The sequence below is a fragment of the Cynocephalus volans genome, chromosome 8 (genome assembly GCF_027409185.1).
Source record: "Cynocephalus volans isolate mCynVol1 chromosome 8, mCynVol1.pri, whole genome shotgun sequence".
NCBI classification, from domain to species: Eukaryota; Metazoa; Chordata; class Mammalia; order Dermoptera; family Cynocephalidae; genus Cynocephalus; species Cynocephalus volans.
In genome coordinates this window covers 127,896,225-127,923,372 of record NC_084467.1, presented here as the reverse complement: position 1 = coordinate 127,923,372, position 27,148 = coordinate 127,896,225, and the positions used below count along the sequence as shown (strand labels likewise).

Here is a 27,148-nt window from a genome sequence, read left to right as displayed (position 1 = left end):
GCTTCCATGACTGTGATGAGCTGGTTGATTCTAGCTCTTAGTTTCGATGTTCTGGAAAATGCAGATGTACTTCCACCTGGTGGCATTTAGTGAGCACTGCAGAATAGAGTAATAGGTTTTCTCACTCGTTTTCTCAAACAAATCTGTTATAGCTAGGAACCCTCAATTAACGATTTATGAGATCCTTCTGTTACACATGTGAATTTGTATGTCTGTTCTTCCACAGTTGAAGGATAGGCTTTGTGCAAGGGAGAATAAACTTTACTACAGTAATGGAAAGAGAGAAGAGGAAGAGATGGTAGAAGAAGAAACTCCAAAATGTCTTACCTGCTACTTGAGTGGAACTCACTAGAATATATGTACATATTCAAATGCAGAGAGAAGCATGTAAATAGGCCCTAGTCAGACACCTGGCATTGATTACTTGCTGAGCATATAACATGTGTTAGGAACTGTGCAGAAAACAGTCTTGAGGGATGAACTATACTTAATCTCTAGTCTCACTTGCAAAATTTTCTATCATGAATCTTCTAGACATTTGAATGGATAGCTCAAGCCATTTTAGGAGAGAAAGGCTGCCTTCCCAGATCAAAAAACTAGATGATTTAAACAAGCCACTCAGTCTCTCTTTTGAACACTAAAATAGGGGATTAGTATGATACAAATAATATCATGGACTATTGCCCCATATAAGTAAATTATGTTATGTTCTAAAACTGATTTTAATTCAAATAGTAAAAATTCAAATTTGTTATAAGGCTGAACTAGATCTTTTGTTTCATATGTCTGGGGATTGTTTATACAAGTAATAGAAAATGGATACATGTTCCCAACCCCCCTTGTTCTTAACTCCTCCTGAAATGACTCAGTAAGCAATTAGTAGAATATGTCTTAAAATCACTATGAAAAATGAATTGGGAAACAGAAGTTGAAGGCATAGTGTCCACAAGAGAGAAATGTTCATGGGTAGTATAAAGTTTCTGAGAAGGTGAGCAATGATGTCATTCAAAGTGCAGAAAAGCTCAGTAAACAATGGCAATTATGCGATGTCTATTCTCTGTTTGAAAGACAATAATTAAAAGTTCTGATAATATCCCAGTATTTGTGAAGGTATGTGGAAATGGATAGTTCAATAGACACAAAAATGCAAATTTAGAGGACAACTGCACATTTCTAAAGTTTAACACTTTTTGATCTGACCATCATCTTTCTAAGCATTTTAAGTACATATTCGCATGCTTGCCCAAAGATGACGATTCTATATTGTTCAGGCAGAAAAAACTAAAATATACCTCAATGTCCATCAACTGAAAAATATTTAAGTAGATCATAATTCATCAAAACTATGGGATGTATTAGTATACTGTGTTTAAAAGAGTGAAATAGATCTATATACATTAATGTGAAAATATTTGCAGGCTATATTGTTTAGTGAAAAAAGCAAAATGAAGAATATGTGAATATGATGTAATTGTAGTAAACACTAACTAATAAAGCTATATATCTCAGTATGTGCATGCATATGTGGGTGTGTACCTAGAAAGTGGTTTGGCAGGGTGCACATCCCATTGACATGGCTAGGGACAGGTTTGGGATAGAGAGGAAAGTAAAGTAAGATTTATGCACCATCTCTAGCATGTTTTACAATGAAAATACCTGAGAATTACTTGTATAAATTTAAAATAAATAAATAACAGTTTTGAACAATATTTTAGGGGAAAAAAGGAGAACATAAGAAAGAAGGTAAGGATAGAAGAATTTATAAGGTTATAAATAATGTTGATTGTGGTTCACAAAGGAAAATCCATGGAGTCAGCAAAAACGTGTTTGCAATACACTCATACTGTTTGTCTAAAGCATAATGCATCTTAATCAATTGTTTGAGGAACTCTGTTCTGATGGATACTAAGTCATGTAGGATATTAACGCCTTTCCTGATATCCCAACCTCCTAGCACAATAATACCAAGCAAGCATTTAGTGCTCTTAAGGCCCAAGACACAGACAGTAGCACTATGGAAATGCAGTCTTCAGAATCAGGTGGCATTATTGCATTCTGTGACTCACATAACCCCTCACTCTCCTGGATGCAAAGCTTAACACTCTGCTGATGATCACCATTATTCTCTCTTGTACGTATGATTCATCTTCACTCATCCACACGGTCATTTCCTGTTGAAAACACAAGAGTCATCCTAGAACCATGGTATTCCCATCTCCCAAAGGCCCCTACTTCTAGTCTCCAGCTTTACCAATTCAGAGTTCACTATAATCTCCTGATTATTTTACACTTAACCTACTTTTATGTCCAAAATATAAAAGACAAACATCTAGTATACTATGTAATATATACTATAGTAACTACATCTGAGTTTTATTTAATTCTACCCAACAAGTATTTATTAATATCCACTATAATAGTCACTTTGTTGGGCATCACAAAAAGTTTAGCAAGAGGCTATGATGTGGTTATTTGCTGATAAATTAATCTGTGTTCCCAGTACTTCTAGATAGTGGGTCCCTGATGCCATCATGTTAGAAATGCAAAATTGAAGAACATAAGACATTCAGCATAGTCTTCTGTCTCTGGTTGGGACATTAAAAATGCAGTGAGGTATTGGTTGTGAAAAGTGGGATTTTGGATAGTTGTTAGGTCTTCCACTGAAACAGTGGTATCCATGAAGATAGAATGCCCACAGGATTCTCTAGCCCCAGAGTTGATGGGGAAGAGACATGCATATAGACACCGTCACAACATGGTTCATTGTTATCTGAACTTGCAGGTAGGTTAGGCCAACACTATTTTCTGCTACTCTGTATTGTGTTCACCTATATATCACCACATAAGACTTGGCTTCTCAAATATCCATTAATGCCATCTCCCCAAAATTGAATTCTTAAAAATCGAATGCTTCTGTAATTTAAATGAAGGGAAGTGATTTCATTTTGGGAGTAATTTCACTCCTAGGAGGGTAAGAAAAAGTTTTTAGCTACCAAGTATTTGCAGAAGATGCAAATATGGCAAATGGAAAATAAATGGACCATGGTAAGTTCTTTAGATTTATGACAAGAAAACAAAACTGCTTATTTAAACTTTACTTTACCTTTAAGATCTGTAGTTTGTAGAGATCTTTAGACACTAAGATCAGAAGGGTGTCCTCATATATGTTTAAAATACTTTGGTATAAATTCTGAAATACAAAAAAAGTTGCACAACCAGCCAGTCAGATAAAAATTATACCTAATGTCTATAGTTTTGCATCTGGGTGGCCTCAGTTCTCTCCGTAAGCTGAAGATAAGAAAGGAGTGAGGTGTCTATGCTGGTGAGACCTCTCCTAATACCATATGCCACCAATTGCTTCTGCAGCTTATGGAGTAAGTGCACTGTGCAGCAATACTGAGGAAATAAAGACCACAGATATTGCCGGTACCACTATAGGGCTCTTTCTACCTCCACAATTTTCTGCTCTTGTTTACGTCTTTGCAGTACTTACCAGTAAACTCCCTGTCCTTGCTAAATCAATTAACTGAAAATATCTTCACCTATTTGTTCCTATAAAATCCATTAAGTCCTGTGGGTTGTAGAATTCACAAGGAGTCCAGGGATAATAGATTAGTGCTAGAAAATACTATTTATCTATTATATATAAGAAGAGTGAAGACAGCAAAGATTACGACCTCCTGAGGCACATTCTGCAGAACTGCTGTGATGCATAACAATGTCTCATCATGATTAAAGAAGGAAAAACCTTACCTCCAGATCTGCAACATCCTCGCTGTTTTCCCCCAGTTTTTTCACTTTGTCAAGACTTGGTATAGAAACTACCATATTAAAGGATGACTCTATTATCTTCAGTTGAGATTCAAATTGCAGTAAGGGATCCACAAAGCTGACAAGAAAAAGGTATAATTATTCAGTTGATGAGAGAACAAAGGTAACCTAACTTTAGTGGCTTTTTCTTAGTGATAACAGACAGTACTAGAAAATGAGGCCTGCTTTTGGCTTCACATGAAACATGGGTCTTAATCTCTTAAAAATGACAGTGATACTTTAAATATAAAGAAACAAATTTCTTTGTAAATATCAGCGATAATAAGTAATTTAGAAATCAGAATGTATCTCTTTATAAACATAATAATGTAAACAGTGGTTACATTCTCCACCAAGTCCACAAATCCATGCTAAGGTTTAGACAGGTGAACTATATTACTGCCACAGTTTCTCTAATTGATGATACTATGTTTTTTGCCACTTAATATTTCTGACATTGGGATGCATCTTCAAATTGATGGCAAATGAAACCCGCCCATCAGGAGCTAGAAGGATTATCTTCCTGTCCATGCAATATAGAAAGACTGAGAAAGAGTATGAGAAAGAAATAATAGTTGTTGAACTAGGAAGGTGAAATTTGCAGGAATTTTTTATTTTTCACAATTGTGATTTTTTCTTACTGTGGTAAAATATGCATAAAATAAGGATTGCCATTTTAAGTATTTTTAAATATATAATTGCATTGAATTAATTATATTCACAGTGTTGTGGGACCACCACCTCTACCTATTTCCCAAACTTTTAAATTATCCTAAACATAAACTGTGTATCCAACAAGCAATAACTACTCATTATTCTTTCTCTTCAATTTCTGGTAACCTCTAATCTACTACTGTCCCTGAATTTTTTTTTCTTTTTCTTTTTTCTTAATTGACCTATGATAATTGTATACATCATTGCACACTGTATAAATGTACTCAAATATCACATTGATTTTTTAAAAAGATATAACTTTTAAAGATATTTAATCAGTGAAATAAGAGAGCATTTTATTTTACCATACCTGGAGTTCAGGGCCAAGATCATGGCCTGATGACTTAACAGGCCTGAGTATGCATCCCATAGGATGGTAGCTGTTTGCACCTAAGTACCATAAAAAATAAAAGAATCAGTGATTACAGACTGGTGAGGTTTATAACATCATGCGTATTTCTCTATTTTAAAGAGATTAAAGGGATCAAATCATACTGGAAAATAAAACTAAGTGTTCATAGAAGTGGTGTGACCAAACCATAATTTAAATCCATAAGTATATGTTGGCCTAAATGGAGGCCTTTTACAGTACTTATAAAATTAGCATTTTCAGACAGCATTTTACCAGGTGTACTTTTGTACACCATTATAACTGTTAAATGCAACCTACTTAGTGTGAAGTCTACCTATAAAAATGCTGAAATAACAGTGCAAATCAGGTCTTACTGAGGAATGATTAAATTCACACTATAAAATGAGAGTCACTTATATGTCAATGTACAGCTCCCTAGTACAAATATTTAACTTTTAAAAGTGATAATAAAAGGGATTTCATTAGAAATTTATAATTTTTTTCAAGAAACTGGTGAACTAGACCTCAATTAGCCAAACCAATCTTGAAAAAGAACAAAGCTGGAGGCATCACACTTCCTTATTTCAAACTATATTACAAAGCCACAGTAGTTAAAACAGTATGAACTCATGTAAAAACAGACACACAGACAAATGGAATGGAATAGAAAGCCCAGAAATAAACCCATCCACATATGGTCAACTAATATTTCATAAGAAAGCCAAGAATATACAATGGACAAAGGATAGTCTCTTCAACAAATGATGTTGGAAAAATCAGATGTACACATGCAAAGAAACAAAATAAGACACTTATCTGACACCATATACAAAAATTGACTCCAAATATATTAGACTTGAAACTGTAAAACTCCTGTAAGAAAACATAGAGAAAAACCTTCTTGACATTAGTCTTGGTCCTGATATTTTGAATATAATACCGAAAGCGCAGGCAACAAAAGCAAAAATAAACAAGGCAGTCTTCAACAAATTCAAAAGTTTCTGTGCAGCAAAGTAAACAATTAACAATATGAAAATGACAATCTATGGAATGTAAGGAAATATTTGCAAACTATATATATGGTAAGGGGTTAGTATACAAAATATATAAGGAACATAATAGCAAAAATAAATAAATAAATAAAATAGACATTTTTCCAAAGAAGACACAATGGCCAACAAGTTAATGAAAAAATGTTCATCATCACAAATCACGAGAAAATGCAAATTAGAACTATAATATCACCTCACACCTGTTAGGATGGCTATTAACAAAAAGACAAGAGACCAGTGTTACTGAGGGTGTGGAAATGGGTGACACCTGAACACTGTTGGTGGGAATGTAAATTGCTACATCCATTATGGAAAACAATATGGAGGTTCCTCAAAAAATTAAAAACAGAACCACCACATGGTTCACCAATCCCACTTATCATTATATATCCAAAGGCACTTCTTGTGTTCACTGCGGCATTATTCACAAAAACCAAGATAGGAAATCAACCTAAGTGTCCTTTGACAGATGAATGGCTAAAGAAAATGTAGTACATATAAACAGTGTAACATTTTTCAGCCACAGAAAAGGACATGCTGCCATTGGTGACAGCATAGATGAACCTGGAGGACATTATGCTAAGTGAAATAAGCCAGACACAGAAGGACAAGTAGTATATTATCTCACTTATCTATGTAATCTGAAAAAGTGGAGTTCATAGAAGCAGAGCATAGAATGGTGATTATCAGGGGCTTGAGCAGGGTGAGGGGAATGGACAGATTGTTGGTCAAAGGGTACAGATTTTCAGGAAAGAAGATAAGTAAGTTCTGGAGAATGTCATGTATAGATAGCATGGTGACTATAGTTAATAATACTTCATTGTTTAGTTGAAATTTGCTGAGAGTAGATCTTAAGTGTCCTCACTACACACACACATACTACACATGCATACTACACACACACACACACACACACACACACACACACACACACACACACAATGGTAACTAAGTGTGGTAATGGATGTTATTTAATTTGACTCTAGTTACCATTTCACAATGTATATGTATATCAAATCATCAGATTGCACAAATTTAATAACTGTAGAAAGCCTAATAGAATAGCATCTCTTTTCTTCTGTGTACCCCTCTTGTTCATACAAGCATCTGTCCCAATGTAACATTCTTTTTTTTTTTTCAGATTGAAGCATAATTGATTATACATATTTTTGGGGTACGGTGTTGACTGCCAGTATTTTTGTTCAATATGTGATGATCAAATAAATATTAGCATGTTCATTATTACAATCAAAATTATTCTTTTTGCCCCTTACCCAATTTCTTCCTAACATTCCAACCTCATCCCCCTTTCCCACCTCTAGTAACCACAGGTCTGTTCTCTCCTTCTGAAATCTTATCATGTTATTGTGGTCTTTCTTATTCTTCCTTGCTTCCATTTGTTTCATTCCTTCTTTCTTAATTCCCACTTATGAGTGAGGATGTGTGGTACTTGTCTTTCTGTGCCTGTCTTATTTCACTTAACATAATTTTCTCCAAGTTCATCCATGTTGATGCTAATTGCAGAACTTCATCGTGGCTGAGTAGTATTCCATCATGTGTATATACCTCATTTTCCGTATCCAGTTGTCTGTCAATGGACATTAGGTTGGTTCCATATCTTGGCTATTGTAAACAGAGCTACGATGAACATGGGCATGCATATATCCCTTTGACATGATGATTTCTATTCCTTTGGGTATATACCCAGCAGTGGAATTGCTGGATTGTATGGTAGTTCTATCTGTAGTTGTTTGAGATACCTCAAAACTGTTTTCCATAGTGGCTGTACTATTTTACAGTCCCACCAACTGTGTAGAAGAGTTCCCCTTTCTCCACATCCTCACCAGCATTTGTTATTCTCAGTCTTTTTGATAATAGCCAGTCTGATTGGGGTGAGATGATATCTCAGTGTGGTTTTGACTTGCATTTCCCTGACGCTAAGTGATGTCAAGCATTTCTTCGTGTACCTGTTGGCCAATGTTATCTAGTCAAGTTGGAAGAGGTAATACTGACTTAGCAAAAGTAACCCACAGAGAAACACAGACATACTAGCAAATAGACTATTAAAGGCAAGGTAGTGTATATTGGTCACTACAGATCTAGTGATGATAATATGCACACATTTTAAAAAAAACCTTCAAGAGTTCTTTTTAATATCACTACTGAAAAGACATTTAAAAATAGCATTTAGAGAGGCCTGGCCCTGCTGCCCCGAACCGGCACCGTGCAGGTGAGCCTGCCAGTGCCAGCCAGCCAGCAGAACTGCGGGGCTCCATGTGCCCCCCCAATCCTGCCACCTTGTACTCAGGCAGAGGTGGAACTCCAAGCCCCTCCCCACCACTCTGAACTGGCACCACGCAGGTGAGCCCGCTGGTGCCAGTCAGCCAGTGGAACCGCATGGCTCCACCTGGCCCCTCATCTTACCTCAGACACAGGGGGGAGCACCAGCCTACAGTTCTGACCCACCGAGTTTGGCCCAGCAGAACTCCACACGTTAGGGGCTCATTCAATGACCACAGAGTCTAGAATGGGAACCAAGTTGGTTTAACATAACCACCACCACACCTACTGTCAAGTAAGACAGTTCATCCCTGGCAGTAGCAACCAAGGCCACTCCACAGCCAACCTCAATGTAATAGAAGAAGCAAACCCCCTTCCAAATGACCAAGCATCAGCAAAAAAACACTAGAAGTACAAACAATACAGAAGAAAAGACACCACCAAAAGGATACACTAATGCCCCAAAGTCAGACTCCATGGAACAGGGAATCCTTGAAATGTCTGAAAAAGAATTTTGAGTAATGATCTTAAGAAAACTTGAGGAAATAAAGGAAGACTCAGTTAGAGAACACAATGAAACAAGAAAAAGCATCCAGAATATGAAGGAGGAAATCTACAAAGAGATTAATACCATAAAAAAGAGTGTAACAGAACTTCTAGAAATGAAAGACTCACTTAACAAAATAAAAAACACAACTGAGAGCTTGAGCAGTAGGGTAGAGCAAGCAGAAGAAAGAATTTCAGAGCTTGAAGATGGTCTTTTTGAAATAACTTGGGCAGACAAAAAAAAAGGAAAAAAATTTAAAATAATGAGGAAAACCTAAAAGAGACAGCAGACAATCTCAAGCACTCTAACATCCAAATTGTGGGCATTCCTAAAGGGGAAGGGGAAGGGAAAAGGTATCGAAAATGTATTTAAGGAAATAGTAACAGAAAACTTCCCAAGTGTAAGGCGAGATACAGACCTTCAGATCCAGGAAGCTCAAAGGTCTCCAGATTCAACCCAAAAAGATCTTCCCCAAGACATATTATAGTTAAATTTGCAAAGCTCAAAGACAAAGAGAGAATTCTACAAGCAGCAAGAGAAAAGCATCAGGTCACTTATAGGGGAACCCCCATCAAACTAACAGCAGACTTCTCAACTGAAACCCTGCAGGCCAGAATAAAGTGGAATGACATATTCAAAATGCTAAAAGAAAAAAACTGCCATCCAAGAACTCTTTACCGAGCAGCCTCTTCTTCAGAAATGAGGGAGAAATAGTGTATTTCACAGACAAACAAAAGTTGTGGGAGTTCACCACCATATGAACAGCCCTGCAAGAAATTCTCAAGGGAGTCATTCATCTGGATTCTGAATAATGGTGACCATCATCATGAATACACAAGAAAGAGCAAAACCCACAGTTAAAACAAAAATGCCAGCAAGAAAGAGAAAGAAGTTAAACCATTCCACCTTAAATCCCCAACTGACATTGAAGAAGAGAAATAAAAGGGGAAATAATGATCAAAAGATATGTAAACCACCTAAATAGCAATTAAATGACAGGAATTAAATCAGCACTTCTCAATAACTACTATGAATGTGAATGGACTAAACTCCCCATTCAAAAGACACAGACTAACTGACTGGATTAAAAAGACAGACCCGAGTATATGCTGTCTTCAAGAGACCCCCTCATCTGTAAAGACACTCATAGACTAAAAGTGAAGGGATGAAGAAAGATATACCATGCAAATGGAAACCAAAAATGAGCAGGAGGAGTAGCTATTCTTATATCAGACAAAATAGACTTTAGACAAAAAAACATTTAAAAAGACAAAGAAGGCTATTAAATAATGATAAAGGGAACTATACAGCTAGAAGACATAGCAATCATAAACATGTATGCACCCAATACCAGAGCACCCATATATATCAAGCAAACACTCTTAGACTTAAAGAAGGAGATAGGTCCTAATACATTAATAGTGGGTGATCTGAACACCACTCTCTCCATATGGGACAGGACGTCCAGGCGACAAGTCAACAAAGAGACACAGGATTTAATCTACACCCTAGACCAACTGGACTTGGCAGATATATAAAGAATATTTCACCCAATAGCTAAAGAAAATACTTTCTTCTCATCAGCTCATGGTACATTCTCCAGGATAGACCACATATTAGGTCACAAATCTAGTCTCAGCAAATTTTTAAAAATTGTAATCATTCCAACAATCTTTTCAGACCACAATGGACTAAAACTGGAGATAAGCAATAAGCAAATCACTGAAAGCTATACAAATACATGGAAAATAAATAATAGGCTTCTGAATGACCTATGGGTCCAAGAAGAAATTAAACAGGAAGTCAAAAAATTTCTAGAAACTAATGAAGATAAAGATACATCATAACAAAACTTGTGAGATACTGCAAAAGCAGTACCAAGAGGGAAATTTGTTGCAGTAAATGCTTATATCAAAAAAATGGGAAGACTCCAAATAAATGACCTAACACTATGCATCAAAGAACTTGAAAAACAACAACAATCCAAACCTAAAGGCAGTAGACAGAAAGAAATAATTAAGATCAGGGCAGAACTAAATGACATAGAGACCCGAAAAATGGTAGAAAAGATTAACAAAACTAAAAGTTGATTTTTCAAAAAGATAAACAAAATAGACAAACCATTAGCAAGATTAACAAAAAAAAAAAAAAAAGAGAGAGAAGATCCAAATAACGAAACTCAGAAATGAAAAGGGAGACATTACAACTGACACCACAGAAATACAAAAAAAAAACATTCGAGACTATTATAAACAACTATATGACAACAAATTTGAAAATCTGGAAGATATGGATAAGTTTCTAGACACATATGAATTACCAGGACTGAACCAAGAAGAGAAAGAAAACCTGAACAGACCAATAACAAGCAAGGAGATTGAAGCAGTAATTAGCAGTCTTCCAACAAAAAAAAGCCCGGGTCCGGATGGCTTTACAGCTGAATTCAATGAAACTTTTAAAGAGGGGTTAATACCAATTCTCATGAAACTGTTCCAGACAATTGAAACAGACTCTACTCTCCCAGACTCATTCTATGAGGCCAACATAACTCCAATACCAAAGCCAGGTAAAGACACAATGAAAAAGGAAAATTGCAGGCCAATATCCTTGATGAATCTAGATGCTAAAATCCTCAACAAAATAGTAGCAATTAGAATACAGCACATATTAAAACAATTATACACTATGATCAAGTGGGATTCATACACAGGATGCAAGTATGGTCCAACATATGAAAGTCAATAAATGTGATACATCACATCAACAAGCTCAAGGACAAAGACCATATGATTATCTCATTAGATGCTGAAAAAGCATTTGACAAAATTCAACATTCCTTCATGATAAACACTCTCAACAAATTAGGTATAAAAGGAAAATATCTCAACACAATAAAAGCCATTTATGACAATCCCACTACCAGTGTTACTCTGAATGGGGAAAAACTGAAGGTCTTCCCCTTAAGGACAAGAACAAGAAAAGATTGTTCACTGTCACCACTTCTATTCAACATAGTGCTGGAGGTACTAGCTAGAGCAATCAGGCAAGAGAAAGAAATAAAGGGAATCCAGATTGGAGAAGATGAAGTCAAACTTTCACTATTTGAAGATGACATGATACTATATAGGGAAAAAACTAAAGACTCTATCAAAAAATTCCTAGAAAAAAAAAAAATTCCTAGAGCTGCTTAATAACTTCAGTAAGGTTACAAGATAGAAAATAAATGCCCAGAAATCAGTAGTATTTATATACTCAAATAATGAATTAACAGAAAGAGAAATAAAGTAAGCCCATTTACAATTGTCACCAAAAGAATATGATACCTAGGGATCCATTTAACCAAGGAGGTGTAAGACCTGTACAATGAGAATTACAAGACACTTCTGAAAGAAATTAAAGAAGACACAAAAAGATAGAAAGATATTCCATGCTCTTGGATTGGAAGAATTAACACTGTGAAAATGTCTGTACTATCCAAAGCGATCTACAGATTCAATGCAATACCCATAAAAATACCAATGACATTCTTCACAGAAATGGAAAAAAGCAATCTTACCTTTCATATGGAAAAACAAAAGACCCCAAATAGCCAAAGCAATCCCAAGCAAAATAATAATAATAATAATAAAATAAAATAAAATAAAGCCGGAGGCATAGCTCTGCCTGACTTCAAATTATACTACAAAGCTGTTGTAACCAAAACAGCATGGTACCTGTATAAAAATAGACATTCAGACCAGTGGAGTAGAATAGGTAACCCAGAAATCACTCTTCAGGCTTATAGCCATCTGATATTAGACAAAGGCAACAAAAATCTACATTGGGGAAAAGACTGCCTCTTCAACAAGCGGTGCTAGGAAAACTGGATATCCATATGCAGGAGAATGAAACGAGATAGCATCTCTCACCATACACTAAAATCAACTCAAAATGGGTTAAAGACCTAGGTATAAGACCAAAAACTGTAAAATTACTAAGGGAAAATATAGGAGAAACACTTCTGCAGTTAGGTCTGGGCACTGGCTTTATGAACACGAGCCCGAAAGCACAAGCAGCAAAAGAATAAATAAACAAATGGGACTCTATCAAACTAAAAAGTTTCCGCACAGCAAAAGAAACAATCCACAGAGTGAAAAGACAACCTACAGAGTGGGAGAAAATTTTTGCTAACTATGCATCTGACAAGGGACTAATATCCAGAATATACATAGAACTCAAGCAATTATACAGTTAAAAAAAAATGACCCAATTAAAAAATGGGCAAAGGAGTTGAATAGACATTTTTCAAAGGAAGACATACAGACAGCCAACAGATACATGAAAAAATGCTCTACATCACTAGTCATCAAGGAAATGCAAATTAAAACCACATTGAGATACAACCTCACTCCAGTTAGACTGGCTATAATAAAAAAGATGGTGAATAACAAATGCTGATGAGGATGTGGACAGAAAGGAACACTACTGCACCCTTGGTGGGAATGTAAATTAGTACAACCACTTTGGAAAACAATTTGGACGTTTCTCAAACAATTACAGATAGATCTTCCATATGATCCAGCAATCCCTCTTTCTGGGTATACATCCAGAGGAATGGAAATCATCATGTCGAAGAGTTACCTGCACTCCCATGTTTATTGTAGCTCTGTTTACAATGGCCAAGATATGGAACCAACCTAAATGTCCACCAATACATGATTGGATAAGGAAACTGTGGTATATATACACCATGGAATACTACTGTGCCATAAAAAAGAATGAAATACTCCCATTTGTAACAACATGGATGAACCTGGAGAAATGTATGTTGAGTGAAACAAGCAAAGCATGTAGGGATAAATATCTCATGTGATCACTCATATGTGGGAGATACGAGAGAAAGGAAGGCAGGAAAGAAAGACCACAGTAGTCCCATGATCCAACAGAGGGAGGGAATATTCCTATGGCTACAAATTGAAGTTGAGGGCGGGGGGTGGGGGGTGGAGAGAAGGCGGTTGAGGGATAATTGGAAGGGGACAAAGGGTACAAAAGCAATTTCTGGTAATGGGTATGTCTCCAGTATGAATCTGGCCCCCACATCATGGGCAGGAGGGGGGACAATCAGCTTTGTATCTCATGAATACTCGAAATAAAAAAATAGCATTTAGAATGAACCATAAAACTACATTTTTAATTACATGAATGCTCAAGGTCTTAATCTCTCCCCACACAGTCCTCCTAGAGTGTTATTAAAATTGTCATCAGTTAACATTCAGGTGTGCCATTCACTAATGCACATGCTTTAATCCATTCACATGGAGAAACACTTTAGCTCTGTCCTGAGTTGATTGACCTGTATGTTTTCATGCACATCGGATACTGAGGAGTCCCAAAATTCAAAGTCATAAGATAGTGGCATTTCTTAAGATGTTTTACAATCCAATGTCTAACTAATAGGAGTCCTAAAAGAAAGAATGGAGAAAACATAAGAGGAAAATAGTCCAACCATTTGTGCAAGATAATTTCTCAGAAATAAATGGCTGGAGTCTTTAGATTGAAAACATGAGTGAGTGCCTAGTATATTTGAAAAAAAAAAAAATACACCTAGACACATAAAATTTTCGTTTACCAAAGACAAAGGTAAATTTTAAAGGCTTTCAAAGAGAGAAAACAGGTGACAAAGGCTAGAGAATCAGACCGTCATCAGGTTTTTCAACAGTTATACTAAGATACCAGAAAACAATATAAGGTATGGCCTCAAAAATTTTTTAGGGATAATTACCTGTGACCTTGAGAAATGGCTGGAATAGTAATCAGTGACAGCTGTTTTTATGGTAGTAATTTTTTTATTTATCTATTTTTTAAAAATTGAGAACATACCACTTCTGTAAAACTATAAAAGCATTTAAAATTGGTCATATATTCACCTCACAAAAAAATCTCCTTAAGTTCCCAAAGTTAGACACTGTTCAGGACATGTTCTCTGGCAACAATGATACAACATTGTGTGTTAAACAATTACAACAATTATGTGTTAAAAACGTAAGGATGGGACAATGGATGTTTATATGCAAAAGATGAATTTTTACTCTTATCTCACACCTACACAAAAATACTCAAAATAGATCATAGATATAAATGTAAGAGCTAAACTATAAAACCTTTAGAGGGAAACATAAGATAAAATCTTGGTTACCTCTGGTTAGGCAGAAATTTTTTTAGATAGCACACTAAAAGCATAGCCCACAATAAGAAAAAAATTGATAAATTGGACTTAACAAAACTAAAATATTTTGCTTTCAAAAGATACCATTTAAAAAAAAAGACAAGCCAAATACTCTGCACTCAGTAAGAAATGTATAGTCTGCAAGAAGAAAAAATCTTTACTGAAGATTCAAGTAAGTGGAAAGAAAAATGTTCCTGATAACAAGACAATAGTTTAAGAAGTAAATTATCCATAGATTAATCTATAAATTTAGAGTGTCTGATCAAAATGTCAAAAGAAATTATGGGAGAAATGTGACAAGTATGTTCCAAAGTTCATCTGAAAGTTTAAATAAGTACTTTACAAGTAGCCAATAAGAAAAATAAAAATAATTGGATAGAGCTTATTAGACAGAAAAGGATTTTGTGTTATATATCTGAGCTATCTGTAGGAGTTTAAGATTAGTATAATAGCTCCTTTACTACTATGATCTGATGTGATGGCATTGTCTATCCCTGCTAAAGTCAAAAGGTGCTGCTGCTGCTGACTTCTGTCAAAGGCAGTAATGCTGCCACTAGTGTTTTTTGATTTGTTCCCATGGGTGCTGGTACCCATTATTAAGAGAGCTGGGGTTTGCACAAAAGGTGCTTTCACTTTATAGCTAAGGCTGCAGTGACCTCACTCACTCAGAATTTCCAGCTGGTCATTGTTTTGCTCCTTTTTACAATAGCCCTCTCTTTATAAGACATAGCAGCTCGGATGGTGCTATAGTGAGAATCACTCATCAACCTCTGATACTAGCCTATTGCCCTTGAATTACACTTATGCACCTTGATAATGTTCATCTAGAATTTGCTCTTTCCTTGGAGGCTCTTCCATCCTGCTAGTCCTGCCTCATCTTGAGTGGTCTAGACACATCTGAATGCTACCAAGAACTCAGCTTCGACTCAAATTTTGACCTTTACACCGAACAAGTTTATGTTTTGTTTCCCATGAGCTATTTGACTACCTCCCTTTTTCTGTATACTATTTCTTCCTAAGTCCATGTTATTCTCCTGAATATAATTTAGTGTCTGGACTTGACATTTTCCATAGCTAAGGGAAAGGTAGACCCTGCTGCTGCAAAACAAAATAAGACCTGAAATTGTAGTGTGGTTTCTACTTTCTTAGGATAACTCTCTTACTATGCATGCTTGGCAGCTGGTTGACTAATTCTTTTTACACCTTCACAGACAGATTACTGGATCTAATAAACTTATTTCTGTAATTGGAATATTATAAATGAACTCTTTAGGTTTTATAATTTTTCCATACAGTTTATATTTTCAGTAAAGCTCCCCATCACACTATTGGCAATGATTGTGTTTGTACTATTCTATTTCTCTAACAGTGTATTTATCCCACTACATCAAAATTTAGTATGGTTATCTCTCACTAATGGCAAATCTCCATTTAAAGTTCCTCCTAGTGAAAAACATAGTTTTAAATCCACATAGAAAGATAACATCTTTTTTTTTTTTTTTAACTTTATTAATTAGGACAACCCTCCCACACTAGAGAAATAAAGAAGAATTTTCGGTGGCTTAATGATAAAGAAAAAATTCAACAATATCAAAATAAAGGTTAAAAGAAAATAAAGGTTAAAAATTGAGATAAAATGAATTGAGGGTGAGGAACATTTACAGACAAGCACAGCAAACGGTCCCTTTACAAGAGCAAGAGATGGATTGCAAATTCAGGTATAGATACATAGTTTGATACAGCTATGAAACTTAGATTACTTTTTCTTTGAATGAACTTTTAAAGTATTATACTGTATATATTTAAACATTTTAAAAAGTAGCACATGTACATGTACAGTACAGTACAAAAGGGCAAACAATGAACAGTGTCTCCAAGTCTTCTCCCCCTCTGTCTCCCATCCCCCAAATTCCTGTTCCCAGAGTCTACAATTGTTACTGGTTTTCCATATGACAATAGAACATGCAGATATAGAAGGTTAATAACACTCTTTTGACTGATAATTCTCGGACTCTGAGGTAGATATAGGAAATAGTTTTATTTTCTCCTGTAATGCTGCCGATGTGCTCTGTCCCTCTTCTTTGCCAATTCTCTTGCCCCACCTGCTAGACAGCTGTCTCCCTTATTGACTATTCTAAGTCTGATTCCATGAATATTCCATCATTTTTGGTTATTAAATCAGTCTCATTGCTATTGTTAATACTCAATCCTGTTTACTTAAAATCTTCAAGTTCATAATTTGTTCAAATGTCCTCCTTTATCTCCAGGGCAGGCACAATTTTAAGCTTTAGAATCAGCACAGTATATCCTAGTGCTTAGACTGGAGATTCTGCAATCAGACTCCATGAATTTGTATCCTGGCTCTGCGACTTGGTAGCTATGTGACCATGGCAGGTCACCTCCTTGCTGTGTTTTCTCATTTGCAAAGTGGGGATAGCATAGTACTTACCCGCTAGGGCTGTTGTGAGGATTAAATGAATTATCCATTTAAAGCACTTAGACCATGCCTATCAGGTAATAAATGCTGTGTAAGTGTTAGCTGTTTGCACTGTTATGGAAATGGTGAAGGGTTTTCCCTCTCTCACACCTCCTTGCTGCTGTTTCCTCTCTCATCTTACCTGTCTTTATTTCTCTGGGGTTGTGGCTGAGGAATTGGGGAAAATATATTTTTGTCTGTCCATGGTGTGATATCTTGTCCCCCTCCTGTTGGACATGACTTCTGACCCAGGAGGTAGTGGCTCCCAAATGCCTGCTGATAAGGAACTAGATCCCCTAGGGGAATGTCAATTTCAAGGCCCAGCTACATGTTCTAGAAGATTCCCACTGTGTTCGAAACACAAGCCTACATGACCCAAATGCAGGTGTTCCCAACAGCAACAACCCCCCAATATACCCTACAACTCAGATGCCTGCTGCTATGGTTTGAATGTTGTTACTAGGGGAGTGCATTTGTCACAAGAGAGGTTGTTATAAAAGCGAGTTTGGTATTCTCTTTATTGCTGTCATTCTCTTCTGCTCTTTTGCCTTAAGCCATAGAATCACAAGACACAAAGGCACTCACCAGATGCCAGTGTCTTGGTTTTGGGCTTCCAGCCTCCAGAATCGTGAGCCAAATAAATTTCTGTCTATTATAAATTACCCAGTCTCAGGTATTCTGTTATAGCAGCACAAAACAGACTAAGATACCTGCTATAGCTTATCAAGCATCCCTTTGTGTTTTATCATCTCTAGTTCAATTGGAGCAATATCACTCCCTTGATTCAATAAGTCCCTATAGTTTTGAACTCCTTAGTTCAAAGGAACATTCCTGAATGGGTCTGTGCCTACCTCTCTATCCACAACTCCTACCACTTCTCCTTGCACAGTCTTCATTCTAGATATGCCTGTTGTTGTAGGTGGATGCTATAGGGCACTGTTTAGACAACCCCTCTTCACTTCGGGACTGAAACATTCCTTTCCCAGCTACTTGGAGTGTTGGTAGCTGGGAGCTCTCAGATAAGTAGTCTCTGATAAATCCCACAGCCAAAGAGCCTCCTCACCTAAAATCATGTCCCCTCTCTGGGGGCAACCCACATCTGATGACTGGTTCATGTGGGCGCATAAAGACTCAGTCCCCTTTTCTCAAAGAGGATCAACTCTGAAAGGCCATCCCTGTTCCAAAGCTCCCTGTAAAATTAGCTGAGTCCCGTTTTGCAACTGTATTACAGTTCAACTCCTCCCTCCACCCAACCTTGCTTCTTCCACCCACTTCCACTCCTGATCCCCACAAATTCATCCAATAAACTTCTTAAGTGCAAATCTCCATCTTAGAGTCTGTTTTCTGGGGAACTATACCTAAAACCTATCATTCTGCAAATGTATGTTGCTGTTTTCTTTCCTTGTGTCTTTATAGGTTCTATTTTCTCTTCCTGAAATATACTTCACCTTCTTCTGGGTACTCCACTTATCCTTCAAAGTCCATCTCAAGAATTGTCTGACCAAAGCCAGATTTGAAGGCCCTTCTAAATGTACTTTTGTAATTTCCTGCCTGCTATAACATCTTCATAACTTACAGCGATTTGTATTTACGGACCTTTTTTTTCCCTCCCCCATTGGACCATAAGCAATTTGAGGCTAGCATTTGAGTTTTATTCTACTTTATACCGCAAAAGGATAACACATTTTTTGACACATAGTAGATGCTCAATAAATATTTGTTGGGTAAATGAGTGAATGAATGATTGAGTGAGAGAGTGAGTGAGTGAAATGCTAAACTGCATTTCAGACTCTAAGGGCTGTAGAAAAATGGCTCTGTTTAATAAAATGTGGTTTTACTGGCAACTGTCCTCATGCAATGGTTGGCAAAATCAATTCATCCATCAACTGTTACTACTGTTTTACTTTAATTATTGGTAGCTTTGACTTAAGAATCATGAAGGAACAGTCTATAAAAAGTTTAATATCCACACTGGCTCATTCCTCTTTTTAAGGGTAGAAGATTACATATCTTCTTATGGCAGTCCTTTTCTACGTCTTCTGTGTTCATTTGGACATGGATGGGTTAAAACAGTGGCAGGGTCTATTAGAGGTTCAGGATTTCAATACAATTTGAAAAACTATTGGATGAATATTCACTTGGACAATACTGTGCTAAATACGACAGAGAACACAAAGATAATCAAAATCTCTTCCCTCAAGTGATGAAGGAAAAAAAAATCTGTCCAAAGGCCTATGAAACAACGCAGAATAAGTTAAATGAAAAAGGAAAGTAGCATGGCTCTCAAACAAGGAAATGATATCATCCAATCAGAGGCTGGGTGGGAGGGGCTGCAGTTTGGCAGGAAGGATTTCCACAGTGATGATGGAAGGAAGGACATGAGTAAGGAGACTATGGTAGAGACAGGTTGGGAGATGGAAGGTGCGTGGGAAAAACAGTAGGATGGGTAAAAGCTTTCATTCTTTTGAATTAGTGTTGAAGGTCATTTCCAGGGGTACAGGAGGGTGAGCAAGAACAAAACTGCAGAGAAAAACAAGGTACAAACAGTTTTCAATCAAATTGCCCTTTTTTTCTTCCACCCACACATGTACTTTAAACATTAATTGTAACATCCTCATAATGGAGACAGTGAACAAATTTTCCAAGAGATTTCAGTTTCATTAATATTTTTATAGAATGTCACTTACCATGCTGTGCCGTTTCACACTGGACTGCAGAGTCTGGAGACTACTCACTAACCAGAAAGAAAGAAGGAGATTATTTAAAAGAGAATGAACGTAATCTTTTATCACCTTAGTAGGACATTATACTCAAATTTGAAGCTAGTATGACCTTAATGGCAAAGCTTAACAAAGACACACACACGTGCACACACACATACGTACACACTGAAACTACAGGCATATTCATTATTAATCTCACTGAACAACACTTAACAGAAGGATTAGCAAACATAATACAGAGTCATATTAAAAGAATAATGCACTGTAACCAAGTGATATTTGAGACATAGAGGGTGGTTCAATAAAGGCAAACCTGATATAATTCTCAGCATTTATTGCCAAAAAAAAGAAAATTTACATAATATTTTTTATTGGGGTCAAAATTTCTGATAAACTTTTAAATGTAATCTTGATAACAATCCTTAATAAAATAGTTAAATTCCTAATGTAATAGATAAATAAGCCGACACCAGGAGTAATAAGAAAATAATTAGAAGCATTCTTGTTAAAGAGAAAGACAAAGATGACCATTATTACTACTATTATTTACCATTTCTGGGAGTACAATCCAATATTATTAGAAAATAGACAAAGGTACATGTATCAAAATTTGAAAAGAAAAGAAAAAATTTTTTGAATTATTAACTTTATGGCACAAAATGAGTGCCTTTTAAATTTTTTCCTTGTTATCAGAGTAATTGGAATTCAAGTTATCAGTTACTGAAATGTTTGATAGTTTTTCATAATGAGAAGCAAAATTCCCTCATTAAATCTTTAGCATCTGGTTTTTGTTTGCTTGTTTAGAGGAAGTAGCCCTTTAACAATTATTTTTATTTCTTCCTTTTTAGTTGCTCTGTTTAGACTTTCTAGATTTTCTGTAATTCTTTTTTAAAAATAAACTTTTTATTTTGAAACAATTTTTCATATACAATAAAGTTGCAAAGACAATAGAATTCTCCTATACCCTTCAACCAGTTTCCTCCAATGTTAAGTATCTTACATAACCATGGTACATTTTTCAAAACTACAAAATTAACATTGGTACAATTTTATTAACTAAGCTACAAAATTTATTTGGATTTCATTTGTTTTTCCACTAATATATTTCTCCTGTTCCAGGATTCAGCCCAGGATTCCACATTGCATTTAGTCATCATTTCTCCTTAGTCTCCTCTGATCTCGAACAGTTCATGACCTTGACAGTGTTGAAGAGTACTTGTTAGGTCTTTTGTAGAATGTCCCTCAATCTGAATTTATCTGATTTTTTCCTCATGATTAGAGTGGGAATAGATTTTAAATTTACATGTTAGTCCTACCATTTTTCTCTTAGTGAATTCAGGACTTCATTTTCAACTGTATATGCATCAAAAAGATGCCTTCTGCCTTTCTTGGATATATTTGTTGTTCTTTTCAGAACTTCTTGTTTTGGATGCTTGTTTCAATTATTTTCACCCTTTCTGGTTTATTATTCCAAATATTTAAGGCTATGAATTTTCTCTGTGCATCCCTTGGGCTGCATACTATAGGTTTGGATGTGTAGTGTTATCAGTATTCTGTAATTTCTTATTTCCTCTTTGACCCAAGAATTGTTTAAGATAGAAAACTTAATTGAAAAATGGTAGATTGTTTTTTGCTTGTTTGTTTTATAAGTTCATTGTTAGTTTCTCATTTTTTGCCTTGTGATCAAAGGATATTTCTGCTATTTCTACTTTTTGGAATTTATACAGAAATTTCTAGCCTAACATACAGTTACTTTTGTGAATTTTCTATGTACTTTAGAAAAAAAAGAAATATTCTCTGTTTTTATGGATATGGATTGATATATTGATCTCTCTCTCTCTCTCTCTCTCTTTCACACACATACACACACACGTACCCCCCCATACACACACACCTACCCCCCCCACATACCCTATTTCCATCTATTATGTCTTACTAGTTTTTTGACTCTTTATTGATGTGCTGACAAAGGTGAGTTAGTCTTCAACTCCTAATGCTGCAAAAGAGTATTATGTATTAGTACATAAACCAGTACGTTTCTTATTGTTTTGTTTTGCTCTATCAGTTTTGATGCTGCTATAATATATAATGTGTGGATTGTATTAATTTCTATTGCTATGTATCACATTACTACAAATTTAATGGTTTTAAAAAACACCTATTTATTATTTCACAGTTTCTGTAGGTCAGAAGGGTGAGGCTCAGTTTAGCTGTATTCTCTGCTCAGTCTCACCCTGCTAAAATTAAGGTGTCATCTGGGACTGCTATGTGGTTTCAGGTTCCAGGTTCTCTTCCAAGGTCATTTGGGTTGTTGGCAAAATTGTTATTTGAGGCTGTCAGATTGACGGCCCTCTTTTCTTGCTGACTGTTGCTGAGGGCATCTCTCAGCTCCTAGAACCTGTCTGCAGTTCCATGTGACCCCTTCCATGGTTCTGCTTAGTCTACCAACCTCTCTGACTTCTGTCTCCAGCCTCTAGATCCAGATTCAAAGGGCAGATGTGATTTGATCAGGTCCCTTCAGATAGTCTCTCTTTTGATTAACTCAAAGACAACTGATTAGAAACCTAATTACAGCTGTAAAATCATTTTTGCCATGTTATGTAACATAATTATGAGAGTGATTTCCCATCATATTCAGAGCTTCAGCCTATACCCTTCCTTAATTTTTCAGAGTCAAAGGGAGGGATTTATACAAAGCATGGATACCAGGGGACAGGAATATTGGAGGCCACTTGGAATTCTTCTTACCATACAGATTTTTGTAATTATTTTATCTTTATTATGAATTATAAACTTTCTCATATGGTGCTTTAAAGAAAAGCACAATTTACTGCTTCAAAACTTAATTTAAAGCCTGAAACTCAAGTTTGTCTGAATTAAGATCTCAACTCCTGCGTTTGTTGTTATTGCTACTGTTTACACTACTCTGATATGCCTTCTTCCTTCCTTCTTTTTATTTGCAACATTTTGAGATACTTTGTTTTATAAGTACCTCTAGTATGTTGCATATTGCTGGGTTTTCTTCGTAACTTAATCAGACCTTTCTCCTGTGGGTGGTTTCAATCCACTGTCATTTATTTCCATAACAGACTTTGTCACCATATTTTATGTTATGTTTTTGTTATTGTTGATTTACTTTTACGTTCTTTATTATTTGATGTTTTTTCCCTTACTTTGTGTGTGTGTGTGACATGGTGTGTTTGTGTGTTTCTTTAATACAAAAGGTTTATTTACCTGTTGTGATGGTGATTAGGATGACTATAACATTTTATAGTATATTTATTTTCTCCGCTCCACTTCTTTCCTGAGCTGCACTCTTTTTGTCTCTAAATTCTTGTATCTCTACTTTGAGGTCACAATTCATAGATAAAATTGCTTCATTAAATAAAAAAACAAAACAAAACAAAACTTTTCATCTGCTCTTCAACAATATTTTTCCAGAGTTATTTAACAGTCACTGATTTTTATTTCTTTTCTACCTTTTTCTTGTAAAACTTTGTTTGGATTCTATATGGATTCCTTTTTAATAATTACTTGTTAGTAAATAAGATGAACTACCCCCAGATTAAATATTTGCAGAACAGTCACCTGGAAAAATTTTCCTGTTCATATACATAAATTTGGTGTTTTAGCCTTCCTTTTCCCCAGGTATTTCACCCTGGCAGCCTCAGAGCTACTGCAAAATTGACCTTCATCCTGCCACAGCTGCAACAACTGCTTGTCTGTGTGATTTCTTGCTTAGGCAAGCCTCAACAGCTTATTCTTCATTCAAAACCAGAACCAAAGAGGGTCGTTAGGGTGCACATTTCATTCCCATTTCTTTGTCTAAGCTGCTCCTTTTACTTTTCTCATATTCCCATCACTCAGGGAAAGCATCAGTCATCTCCCCAGGGAGGTATCTCTGAATCCAAATTTGTGAACAAAAGCTCCATTCCAAACATGTCATGTTTACTCACAACTCAGCTGTTATTTCATAGCTAAAGTGCGTTCATTGTTATTTCCAAATATTCCCTATTTTTCTAATTGTATGTCACTAGGCTACCTTATCAAAAGACTTTGCTTTAATAAAAGTTTCTCTTTAAAATTTTCGCAGGTTTAAATACATACATGAAGAAATGTTAGGATGGATCTAGAATTTTTACCATGATACAATTTTTGCTATTCTGTGTTTATATGTGGGTGATTTATTTTAATAAATAGTAACAAACATGTTTAATTGATGTTTAAACTAGTCTCATGAGTTTTTCACCATCTGATAATTTTTTCTAATTCCTGACTCATTTAAAATCCATTTTTATTGAGGAAAATAAAATGTATTCTGGAGCAGAACTCAATTTCAGAGGTTGGGTGCTTGGGGTAAGACCAAATTTTGCAGGTATGAACCTATAGATAGTTTAGACAATCAGAAATTAACATAAGTGCCCAAGAAACCAGCAAGGCAGAAGAGATTTGATCAGATGGTGAGAAAGAAGTTAGAAATTGTGATGGTTAATTTTATGTGCCAACTTGACTGGGCCATAAGATGCCCAGATATCTGATGAAACATTATTTCCCCATTGAAATTATTTTCCCATCAAAATTCCAATGACATTTTTCTCAGAAATGGAAAAACTGTCCAGACATTTATATGGAATAACAAAAGACCATGCATAGCCAAAGCAATTCTGAGCAAAAATAAAAATAAAAAATAAAGTTGGAGGCATAACACTACCTGACTTTAAACTATATTAAAAAGCTATGATAACCCAAACAGCATGGAACTGGAGTAAATACAGACACATGGACCAATAGAATAGAATAGAGAACCCCAAAATCAACCCACACACCTACAGCCATCTGATCTTTGACAAAGGCACCAAGTCTACACACTGGGAAAGAGACTGCCTCTTCAGCAAATGGTGCTGGGAAAACTGGATATTCATATGTAGGAGAATGAAACTAGACCAGTACCTCTCACCATATACCAAAATAAACTCAAAATGGATTAAAGAATTAAATATACATCCTGAAATAATAAAAATCCTTAAAGAAAACATAGAGGAAACACTCCAGGAAGCAGGAGTGGGTACAGTCTTCACGCATATGACCCCTAAAGCACAGGCAACTAAAGGAAAAAATAAACAAATGCAATTATATCAAACTAAAAAGCTTCTGTACAGCAAAAGAAACAATGAACAGAGTGAAAAGACAACCAACAGAGTGGGAGAAAATATTTGAAAAATATACATCTGACAAAAGATTAATATCCAGAAAATACAAGGAACACAAACAACTTTACAGCAAAAAACAAATAACCAAATTAAAAAATGGGCAAAGGAGCTGAACAGACATTTCTCAAAGGAAGATATAGGAATGGCCAACAGACAAATGAAAAAATGCTCAACATCACCCAGCATTTTGCAAATGCAAATCAAAGCCACTTTGAGATACCATCTCACTCCGGTCAGGATGGCTAATATCCAAGACTGAGAATGGTGAATGCTGGCAAGGTTGCAGAGAAAAAGGAACTCTCATACATGGTTGGTGGGACTGCAAAATGGTGCAGCCTTTATGGAAAATGGTATGTAGTTTCCTCAAACAATTACAGATAGATCTACCCTATGACCCAGCTATTCCACTGTTGGGAATATACCCAGAGGAATGGAAATGGCCATGCTGAAGGGATACATGTACTCCCATGTTTATTGGAGCACTATTTACAATAGCCAAGAGTTGGAAGCAGCCCAAATGTCCATCATCAGATGAGTGGATAAGGAAACTGTGGTACATCCACAGAATGGAATACTACTCTGCTATAAAAAAGAATGAAATACTACCATTTGCAACAACATGGATGGACTTAGAGGAAATTATGTTAAGTGAGACAAGTCAGGCACAGAAAAAGAACTATCACGTGTTCTCACTTATTTGTGGGAGCTAAAAATAAATAAATAAATAAATAAACCCACAAACAAATAAAGGGTGAGGGGGGAAGAAGACACAGCAATCACAATTCCTTGAAATTGTTAGGAGAAATGAACTGATATGATGTAGTTGGGGGGAAGGGGCAAGAGGGGGGAAAGTGGAAAGGGTAAAGGGTCACAAAAATCAACTACAATGTATATTGAGAAGTCAAAGTAAAAAAGAAAAAAGAAATTGTGATGGTTAATTTTCTGTGTCAACTTTACTGGGCCATAAGGTGCCCAGATATCTGATGAAACATTATTTCTGGATGTTTCTATGAAAGTATTTCTGAAAGAGATTAGCATTTAAATTGAAGGTGGACTGAGTAAGGCAGATGGCCCTTTCCAATATGGCCAGGCATCATCCAATCTGTTGAAGACCTGAATAGAACAAAAAGGCAGAAAAAGGTTCAATTTATTCTCTGCCTGATTGCTTAAGCTGGGACGCTGATTTTTCTCATGCCCTCAGAATTCTTAGTTCTTAGATATTCAGATTCAAACTGAAGTATACGTTTTCAGCTCTCTGGCTCTCAGTCCTTTGAACCACACTGCAAGCTTTTCTGTGTGTCCAGCTTGCTTGCACACAGCAGATTATGGGACGTCTCAGGATCCATAATTATATGAGCCAATACTTTATAATAAATCTCTCTCTCTCTGTCTCTCTCTCTCTCTCTGTCTGTCTCTCTCTCTGTCTGTCTCTCTGTCTCTCTGTCTCTCTCTCTCTCTGTCTCTCTCTCTCTCTATATATATATATATCCAGAGAGAGAAATAAATCTCCTATTAGCACTGTTTCTCTGGAGAACCCTGACTAACACAGATTTTGGTGCTGAGAGTGGTTCCAGAGGAACACAATTTTAAGGATGAGTTTTCTGAATTAGTTCTGGAGTTTCTGAAATTCTCTCTCTAATCTGATTAGATTTAAAAATGCTAATGACTCTATTTCTCACAGTAAAGACAACACTTACAGTCGATGATTATATGAACTGATAATAGAGATATGCAAATTATCTGCATTGAGTACTCCTAATCAGCCACTTACAAGAGCTG

At 35.9% G+C, this 27,148-nt stretch overlaps 1 protein-coding gene across 1 annotated transcript in view; it reads right to left on the bottom strand.

The window, feature by feature from the left end:
* The window catches only part of MROH9 (maestro heat like repeat family member 9), a 67,825-nt gene extending 59,498 nt beyond the window's left edge, over positions 1-8,327 (bottom strand). The window contains exons 1-5 of the mRNA XM_063105909.1: positions 8,226-8,327; positions 4,835-4,914; positions 3,754-3,889; positions 3,104-3,190; positions 2,067-2,171 (exon numbers count right to left, since the gene is read on the bottom strand). Of these exons, the coding sequence (XP_062961979.1) occupies positions 2,067-2,171; positions 3,104-3,190; positions 3,754-3,889; positions 4,835-4,914; positions 8,226-8,327 (510 nt within the window). The remainder of the gene's footprint in view (positions 1-2,066; positions 2,172-3,103; positions 3,191-3,753; positions 3,890-4,834; positions 4,915-8,225) is intronic.
* Between the last annotated feature and the right edge of the window lie 18,821 nt (positions 8,328-27,148).